At 40.4% G+C, this 10,071-nt stretch overlaps 1 protein-coding gene across 2 annotated transcripts in view; it reads left to right on the top strand.

Moving 5' to 3' along the window:
• The window catches only part of rap1gds1 (RAP1, GTP-GDP dissociation stimulator 1), a gene marked incomplete at its 5' end in the record, with an annotated part of 99,537 nt that overhangs the window by 28,166 nt on the left and 61,300 nt on the right, over positions 1-10,071 (top strand). For both annotated transcript variants that reach the window (XM_037674848.1, XM_037674840.1), the window contains 1 exon segment: positions 8,903-9,031. In XM_037674848.1, the coding sequence (XP_037530776.1) occupies positions 8,903-9,031 (129 nt within the window).

The following is a 10,071-nucleotide window of genomic DNA, read 5'->3' as shown; positions in this document are numbered from 1 at the left end:
ACAGTCAGGAGTGTGCAGTCACAGTCAGGAGTGTGCAGTCACAGTCAAGAGTGTGTGTTCACAGTCGAGTGTATATTCACAGTCGGGAGTACGCATTCACAGTCGGGAGTACGCATTCACAGTCGAGAGTACGCATTCACAGTCGAGAGTACGCATTCACAGTCGAGAGTACGCATTCACAGTCGAGAGTACGCATTCACGGTCGAGAGTATGCATTCACGGTCAGGAGTGTGTATTCACGGTCAGGAGTGTGTATTCACGGTCAGGAGTGTGGATTTACGGTCAGGAGTGTTTATGCAGTCACTGCCAAGAGTGTGTATTCACAAGTAGGAGTGTGTTCACAAGTAGGAGTGTGTATTCACAAGTAGGAGTGTGTATTTTTAAGTAGGAGTATGTGTTCACTGCCAAGAAGTGGTCAGTCAGGTTTGTGTGTTCACAAGCAGGAGTGTGTGTTCACTGCCAGGAGTGTGCAGTCAGTGTGTGTTCACAGGCTGGAGTGTGTATTCACCGCCAGGAGTGTGTATTCACTGCCAGGAGTGTGTATTCACAGGCAGGAGTGTGCAGTTACAGGCAGGAGTGTGTATTCACAGGCAGGAGTGCATATTCACAGGCAGGAGTGCGTATTCACAGGCAGGAGTGTGCAGTTACAGGCAGAAGTGTGTATTCACAGGCAGGAGTGTGTATTCACAGGCAGGAGTGTGTATTCACAGGCAGAAGTGCATATTCACAGGCATGAGTGCGTATTCACAGGCAGGAATGCGTATTCACAGGCAGGAGTGTGTATTCACAGGTGAAGAACCATGCACAATGGTATTTTGATGGTCTTGCATGTTTGGTTCCTTGGTGTGACATCACACCCCATAAATGGAAATGAAGGGAAACTGCTTGAAATCTTCTAGTTTGCTCTATGTTTCATTGTTTGCCACAGAACATAGTTTTTTATTTGTTGACTCTAGTATATTTGTCTTTATATGTAATAAATGGTGGGTGTTGGACTTGACAAAGAGTTTATGTTCCTTTTAGACTTGTAGGTTCCTCATATCTTGTTCCTTGTTTTTTTTATCCAGCACCAACAGCAGATTGTCCAATGACAAATTTCAGGATTCTCATGATTTATAGTTTATACTTTATTAATTTACAGCACAGTGATCAAAAAAAGCTCCAGAGATGGAAAATGCTTACCAAAACCAAATCTAAGAAATAAAAAGTTCTGTCAATATTTAGTTTGTCAAAAATGATCAGACACATCGTTTATTTAAAATGTCAATACATTTTAAACCTAAGACTCCCGGACCTCAGATAATTTGTTTAGGTGTTGACTGGTGTTGATTTACGTTGCTCTCATTTATTTATAAATAAGAATTTTTTTCTAATTCATTCAGTTGTTATTGATTAATTTTAGAAAGAAATTGCAGAAGAAGGAAAAACAGCACTTGAATCCTGATGCGTGCACCATCTGTCACTATAAACATGCCCAGTTCCTCCTCATAGACATTTCAGCACATTGTTGAGCAGACGAGGCGAATGACGCTTGGTGATTGATGTGAAACCGTGTTGATTTGTGAACGTAAAATCTTTTGCCAATAACAGAGGATCTTGCAACATAAATCTGTAATTAACTGTGAAGTAACTGAGGGAGCATAGAAAAACTCTGGCTGTTAGAAACTGTGTGTGAGTCAGATTTATAACACAAAATCAATTATTGTCCTCTACAGAGTGAAGGGGGGATTGAAGATACTCTGTCTGTATGCGCATGTTGTGAGCATGATAACTTGAAAAAATAAGTGAGGCACCAATATCCATTAGGCATAAAAAAAATCACTATTGAAAATTGGGTTGCCTTGTCATTTGAGGAAACTATCCTTCTAGTTAGCCTAAAATTGTTTCCTCAAATAATTGGGGTGGCCAAAGGTTAATCTCTAGTGACCAAGGACCCCATTGGCCACCCCCTGGTTCTGCCACTGGGGGTGGATAAAATGACTCCCTCACCAGGATCTGTCAGTTTGTGCTGCCTCGGACAAGAAAAAAAAAAAAAAATCACAGTGTAGCTCCTCCTCACTTTAATATCTTGCAGAAAAATGTTATTTTACAAACCGGATTCCAAAAAAGTTGGGACACTAAACAAATTGTGAATAAAAACTGAATGCAATGATGTGGAGATGGCAAATGTCAATATTTTATTCGTAATATAACATAGATGACAGATCAAAAGTTTAATCTGAGTAAATGTAACATTTTAAAGGAAAAATATGTTGATTCAAAATTTCACAGTGTCAACAAATTCCAAAAAAGTTGGGACAAGTAGCAATAAGTGGCTGGCAAAAGGAAATTGAGCATATAACGAACAGCTGGAAGACCAATTAACACTAATTAGGTCAATTGACAACATGATTGGGTATAAAAAGAGCTTCTCAGAGTGTCAGTGTCTCTCAGAAGCCAAGATGGTAAGAGGATCACCAATTCCACCATTGTTGCACAGAAAGATAGTGCAGCAATACCAGAATGGTGTTACCCAGCGTAAAATAGCAAAGACTTTTAAGTTATCATCATCAACCGTGCATAACATCATCAAAAGATTCAGAGAATCTGGAACAATTGCTGCGCGTAAGGGTCAAGGCCGTAAAACTCTACTGGATGCTCGTGATCTTCGGGCCCTTAAACGTCACTGCACCTCAAATAGGAATGCCACTGTCAAGGAAACAACAGAATGGGCTCAGGAATACTTCCAGAAAGCATTGTCAGTGAACACAATCCACCGTGCCATTCGCCGTTGCCAGCTGAAACTCTACAGTGCAAAGAGGAAGCCATTTCTAAGCAAGCTCCACAAGCTCAGACATTTGCACTGGGCCAGCGGTCATTTAAAAGGGAGTGTGGCAAAATGGAAGACTGTTCTGTGGTCAGATGAGTCACGATTTGAAGTTCTTTATGGATCACTGGGACGCCATGTCATCCGGACCAGAGAGGACAAGGATAGCCCAAGTTGTTATCAACGCTCCGTTCAGAAGCCTGCATCACTGATGGTATTGGGTTGCATGAACGCTTGTGGCATGGGCAGCTTGCATGTCTGGAAAGGCACCATTAATGCAGAGAACTATGTTCAGGTTCTAGAACAACATATGCTCCCATCTAGACGTCTTTCAGGGAAGACCCTGCATTTTTCAACACGATAATGCCAGACCACATTCTGCAGCAATCACAATATCATGGCTACGTAGGAGAAGGATCCGGGTACTGAAATGGCCAGCCTGCAGTCCAGATCTTTCACCTATAGAGAACATTTGGCGCATCATAAAGAGGAAGGTGCGACAAAGAAGGCCCAAGACGATTGAACAGATAGAGGCCTGTATTAGACATGAATGGGAGAGCATTCCTATTTCTAAACTTGAGAAACTGGTCTCCTCTGTCCCCAGACGTCTGTTGAGTGTTGTAAGAAGAAGGGGGGATGCCACACAGTGGTAAAAATGGACTTGTCCCAACTTTTTGGGGATTTGTTGATGCCATGAAATTTGGAAACAACAGATTTTTCCCTTAAAATGATACATTCTCTCAGTTTAAACTTTTGATCTGTGATTTGTGTTCTATTCTGAATAAAATATTAGATGTTGGCACCTCCACATCATTGTATTCAGTTTTTATTCACAATTTGTTTAGTGTCCCAACTTTTTTGGAATCCGGTTTGTACTTTCTTGGTTCAATTCCAGGTCAGAAAGAAACCACAACCATTCACTATTCAAATCCCTCATCGACCAGGGACATTTTCTGCATCTGAGTAAATATGAAATAATAATGTGATGAATAGAGGTGCTTTAAACAACTGCTCCTTTGGACTGCAGCAACACCTTTAGACACACTTTCATGGCAACATAAAAATTAGCCTCAGCATTGAAAGTCTTTGCAGGATCTTTGTGAGGTCCTCATGACCATAGGAGAGCATCGGTTTCCTCTGGATACATGAAATTGCACTAGTCTCAGTCCTAGGCTACGAAAGTGAAAAAGTCATGGAAACTTGGTGCAGACATCATACCTGTGGTGGTAGCATCCTCCACGCAAGATGTGATTTTCTAGTGCGTAACTGCATCCAATGTTGTCCAAGAGAGTTGTGGCCATACCTGGTAGTGTTGTTGTATAAATAAAACTTTACAGAGACATGGAAAACAGCAGGAAAACCTAGTAACTGGGAGCATAAATGCATCATGATTGCATTCACACTGAAAGAGGTTTTCTAAATTGGTCCAGTACAGTAAACATCTTCATTCTATACAAAATGAGTATTGAACAACATTTTGTTGTGAGAAATGAGCATTAGCTCTGTGTTTTGCATTTGAATCTGGGATCTCAGCTTCGTTCAACCTCTGAAACACACAAGAATTACAAACACAGTTCAGAAACATTAAGATGTTTTATTACAAAAAGATTATAAAAATAAAAAAAAACTTTACAGATGAATGTGCTGGTCAGAAATGCTAAAAATGACTCCCTACGTGCTATGTGATGTCAGCAACGACCCAGATCTCAGAAAAACAGAACTTCTAGTACAATACAATTTGTGCTGTAGTCGTGGTTTGTTCCAATATAAAATCATAAAAATGGTGTCCAAGAAGTTTTGTTGCTACAGGGCTTGCATGAGTGTCAGCCGTTATGCTGATGACGCTCATATGTAAGGTGTTCATGCTTCCAAAGCCCATCAGGGACAGAAATATGATCGTTGGACTCGACTCATGAGTCGTAAAATACTGTCAGACTTTAAATTTTAGTTTATATTGCTTACATTAATATGGATGAAGTGGGTTTGATTCATTTGGATGACTCCTTACTTAAAATTGGAGTAAAAATGTTATTTAAAATAATGAAGGCAATTACAAGTACTGCTGTGCAGTGAGTTGAACTGTTGGAATGGTTATCATTTCTGACACCTAAACCCCAACCAACATCGCAAGTTCTGGCCGAGTGGAGAATTCTTTCCATTAACTTGTGCGAGTGTCAACCCCAGTTGATCACATGGACACATGAGAGCCCTTGATGTCTCTTGGGACTTGGTGATGGTTTGGTGATGGGTGGTTTTGGTGTAAGTTTTAGCTGTTGCAGCATTCAGCAGCATTTTAGAACTGAGGTAACTTCTAAAAACTGGAGTTGTTACGGGAAAGAGAACTTCAAGGAAAACACTTGAATATACTTGATGCTTACATCAAGATAAATGGCACCAGGTGTCTTCAGTATTGAACCTTTTCACCATATTCTAATTTTCTGAGATTTGGCATTTTCATTAGTTGTCAGTTCTAATCATCAACATTAAAATAAATAAACATTTGAAATATATCAGTCTGTGTAGTGAATTAATATAATATACAAGTTTCACTTTTTGAATGGAATTACTGAAATAAATCAACTTTTTCATGATATTCTAATTCTATGACCAGCACCTGTAGAGCTGCTGAGTGTGCAGATTGGGATTATTAGGGGAGTAGGTATCAATACTAAACTGGTAGTGATGGTTTTAGAAGAATGGCTTGAGGCCCTTACCAGCTGTGCTTTGTTACTGATAGGATCTGGCCCACAACTGCAGTTTAAGAACGGTGTAATTTTGGCCCGTGGACTAAAAGAAGTTGATGCAGCTGCAAATTTAATGATGATACTCTTTTAAAATATAAATTTTTTTAGGTTTACAGCAAAACACATGAAAAACGTATCAAAATGAGCAATATTAAGTCAAATACAAACCTTTGGCAATAATTACCCCCCCCCCCCATATTTCATGGTACAAAGCACCACAAACCTTCACTGACTTCTACCTAAAAGTAGACTTGAATGATCATTTATCAAACTTGACTAAATATAACGTGTTTTCAAAAATGATTGCAGTTTATTTAATAACTGATAAAAAGGAAATCTGATATTTTTAAAGAAGTATAAAGTGTTATCATCCGCATACAAGTTGATCATCAGTGTCCCTTTAAAGTTTGAGAGTTTAAAATAGAAATCTTAAAAACATGTATGCCTTTAAAAAAAAGAAGAAACCTTGAATTCACATTTTTGTGTCCTGAAAGTCCTTTCTAGACAGGTTTGGCCCACAAGTGAAAAAGTTTGGACACCCTGGTATAAAGTGTGCCTTGCTCTTATTATGGTGCAGTACAACAAATATTAATTCCGCTAGTGAAAATACAAAGAAAATAAATAGTGATTAATAAGACGAGTACATAAAGACGTTTTCTATTGTCTGCTGTAATTAGCTGCCAGCATTTGAGATTATTTTGAAATTTTGTTCCTGCTTTCAGATTAGTTTGTTATTTTCAATAAATGATCGCCGACACCTGGCACACCTGATTTCTAATTAAAGCATGTCAGTTTTCTTATTTTAATGAAGCTTTATTTTCACTTTATATGCCTGTCTTGTCCTTACATACTGTTGTTTTTGATCTTTAAATAATTTAGGATTGCCATCTTGTTGTTTCTTCTGTTCTGCTTTTTTCTAAGTATTACTGATTCTGATTAACTCCTGTTTAATAGAAAATTCATTAAAAACCTTTCTTTTTGTTCACTTCTGGCATCTAGTAACTCCCAACAATAACTGCCTTTGAACGAAGTCCCAGTTTTTGTCGCTTCTTGCAGCGTTGGGACTTCAGACCTTTGATTTACAGCAGCTTCAGAAAGTATTCAGACCCTCCTCACTTGTGGCATCGTCTGCTCATTGTTTATTGTTTTTGTTCTCAGTACCTCGTGGTGACACAGTGGGAACAAAAGTGACTTTTATACGACTTTATGAATGTAGGAAAAGAAAGAGCTAAATATCACATTAGCATCAGGGCCATTTGTGAACTGAAGCAGGTCCAGCCTCAGGTCATTCCTTTTACTCTGGATTCACCTCCAGATCTCTGTCTAGTTGGATGTGGACCGATGCTTGAGACATTTTTGTGTCTTTCAGAGATGTTTGATGGAGTCCATGTCAGGCCTGTGTTCACAGAGTTGTCCTGTGAGTCTTCTCTGTCTGCTTTGGGTCACTATGTATTGAAAGGTGACCCTTCAGTCCAGACTTAGCTCTGTGGATCAGGTTTTCATTGAGGGTTTCTTGCTCCGCTTTTCTTTCCCTCAACTCTCCCAGTCTCCATTTCTAAAAGAAACTCCCCCACTGCATGATGCTGCCACCACCATGCTTCACTGTTGGGTAGTTGCTGAGCCAGACCGGTTTCCTCCAGACAAAATGCTGATGTTTGAGAGCAAACTGTTTGATCTTGTTCTACAAAGTTCAGTCGAGTCCTCTGGACGGTTTCTTTTTCAAGTTGATGAAGTCCTTTGTTCTTTTTCTAACGCCGAAACGTTTTAATAAAAAGAAACCATTCAGAGCTGGATTATTGAGCATGCATCATGATGTTTGATCTTGGTTTCATCAGATTAAATCATTTTGTTCTTCACAATCTGAGCGTCCTTTAAGTCGACTTTCAACAGTTTGACTTTAAGCAGAGGCGTCCATTGAGCCACTCCTTCTGGATCTGAGTCCCATCAGGATCTCTGAAGCTCCGGCACAGTGACCTTCAGGTTATTGGTCTCCTCTCACTAAGACCATTTTATTAGTGCTCAGTGTGGAGACCAGCTCAGAGTTCTGGTTGATCCAAATGTCTTCCTCTGAGAGTCCTGGAGGCCTCAGAGCTCTTGGGAATCTTCAGTGCAGCAGAAATGTTTGTAACCTTCTCCAGACCTGAGCCCTGAAACAAACTGTCTCTGAGCTGCAAGCAGCTCCTCTGATCTTTACTCTGACTGGACCTTTCAGCTCGAAGGCCTCCTAAAGGGACTGGACCAAACCAGGTCCAATCAGTCAGGGTGAAAACATCTCAGGTGTGACATTATGAGTGCTGCTGTTATAATACTGATGGATATCAGTTCATCCATCCATTCATCCATCTATCCTCTTCTTCTTGTTCTGAAGTCAGGTCTCGGGGGCAGCATCTTGATCAGGGAGGTCCAGACATCTCTTTCTACAGCTACCTCTTCCATTTCTTCTGGGACAACTCCCAAGGTCAACTGAGGGACATAGTTTCTCCAGTGTGCCCGGGGTCTCCTCCCAGTCAGACATGCCTGAAGCACCTCCCTATGGAGGTGCCCAGGAAGCATCTTACCGGATGAACCACCTCAACTGGCTCCTCTCGATGTGGAGGAGCATTGATTCTACTTAGTCTCTCCTGGATTAATGAAGTTCTCACCCTATCTCTAAGGGAGAGTCCAGCTACCCTGCAGAGGAAACTCATTTCAACCGCCTGTATCCACGATCTCATTCTTTCAGTCTCTATCCAGAGTTCATGACCATAGGTGAGGGTAGGAACATAGACTGACTGGTAAACCGAGAGCTTTGCCTTACAGCTCAGCTCCCTCTTCACCACATTGGACCAGCACAGAGTCTGCAATACTGCAATTATCAGTTCTCTCTGTTTTAATAAAATATGTATAAAGTTCTGTTTTTACTCTGTTATAATGAGGTACTGAGGTTAGATGATTAGAGGAAAATAATTTAAACAATAGTAGTGTTGGCTACAGATAATGAATACTTTCTGAAACCACTTCTGTTCGTCTGACTTCAGTGTAGCTCCTTAATGTTTACTTTCATATTTTAGTCCAAATCTGCCCAGATAACAGATTATTGTTGTTGTTTTTGTGTCGTTTACAAGTGGCCATGATTGTTCCTAGATGCTAATATTTTTCTTTTATCACCATAGTATGAGAGCCACACATGAAGTAAATGGTTTTTGTCATCACGTTCTGGTGTGATGGGCTGAGCCTTTCAGAGACAATGCAGCGTTAGAAGCTGGAATGTTTTTATAAAAATCAGTAAAGATCTGCTCTTCATGTGTCATATAAACTCCTCCATGGCTCGGGTCTTTGTTTTTATGCTTTTTTATTTCTATTGTTTGTGCAGATTCATTACAAGCCCAGCTGATCAACATGGGAGTGATTCCCACTCTGGTGAAGCTGCTGGGCATCCATTCCCACAACACCGCCCTGACTGAGATGTGTCTCATTGCCTTTGGGAATTTGGCAGAGCTCGGTAAGTTTTCTGTTTGTTTTGCCAAGTCAGCAGTATTCCATGTAACATGTCAAACCTCAAAGGGAGACTTTTTTTAACATTTATATTCTTTAGGGTAGTTAAAGTACAACCGTTAAAGTCCCACTCTTCTGTATTTCTTGTTGTTTATTTATGACTAAAAGGCACTCAGAAGTTGTTTTTTTAATTAAATATTTTCCTCTAAATTTATTCACTATTATTAGTCATCAAGAAAAAGTATGTTTTGCTTTTAATAAAAGCAACAAATGTACAGTTTGTATTATAACATGTCACGTCACGTGCGCTGCGGTATGGCAGCACTGATAGGAGCTCCGCTTAGACTTGTTCTTTTTTTATTCCTCTTGTTTTGTTTTGACGTTTTTGTGCTTACACTGCTCACCCACGCTACGGGTATGACCGCGACGCACTTGTATGTCATTACCTTGGTATCGTGGTTCAGTTCCAGGCCCCCTTCCCGCCTTGGGCTCGGTCTCTGGCCTGTCATGGCGGCCGTCTCCACGATCATCCATCTGCCTGCATGGACCAAACTCTATGGAACAGTTCGGTTCATTCAAAAACGTTCAATACAAAAACAACTGGACTTTATTTGTAACAGAAGACGTTTCTCTCCTCATCCGAGGAGCTTTCTCAATTCAAAGAGCAGTGAGTGAGAGATTCAGGTTATAAAGCTGAGGTAAGATACACAAACATATGTAGATTGACAAATCACACCTCACACCTTAACGTCTTTTGTTACAAATAAAGTCCAGTTGTTTTCGTATTGAACGTTTTTGAATTCATCATGTCCTGGATGACTGAGAATCTTCACCAACAGTTCGGTTCCGCAGGGAAACTTGGGATGTCCTGTGTCTGCCAGACCCAGTTCTGAAGGGCAGTCATTGTCTGCTGCCACAGTCGTTATCATCATGCTGCTAATAGAACCACACTGCTAACAGAACCATGCTGCTAACAGAACCATGCTGCTAATAGAACCATGGTGCTAACAGAACCATGCTGCTAACTAACCACACTGCTAACAGTAC

This window comes from Nematolebias whitei, chromosome 1, assembly GCF_014905685.2.
Source record: "Nematolebias whitei isolate Nwh7 chromosome 1, NemWhi1, whole genome shotgun sequence".
Taxonomy (NCBI): domain Eukaryota; kingdom Metazoa; phylum Chordata; class Actinopteri; order Cyprinodontiformes; family Rivulidae; genus Nematolebias; species Nematolebias whitei.
The sequence above is the reverse complement of the archived record's forward strand: the minus strand, read 5'-3'. Positions and strand labels throughout refer to the sequence as shown.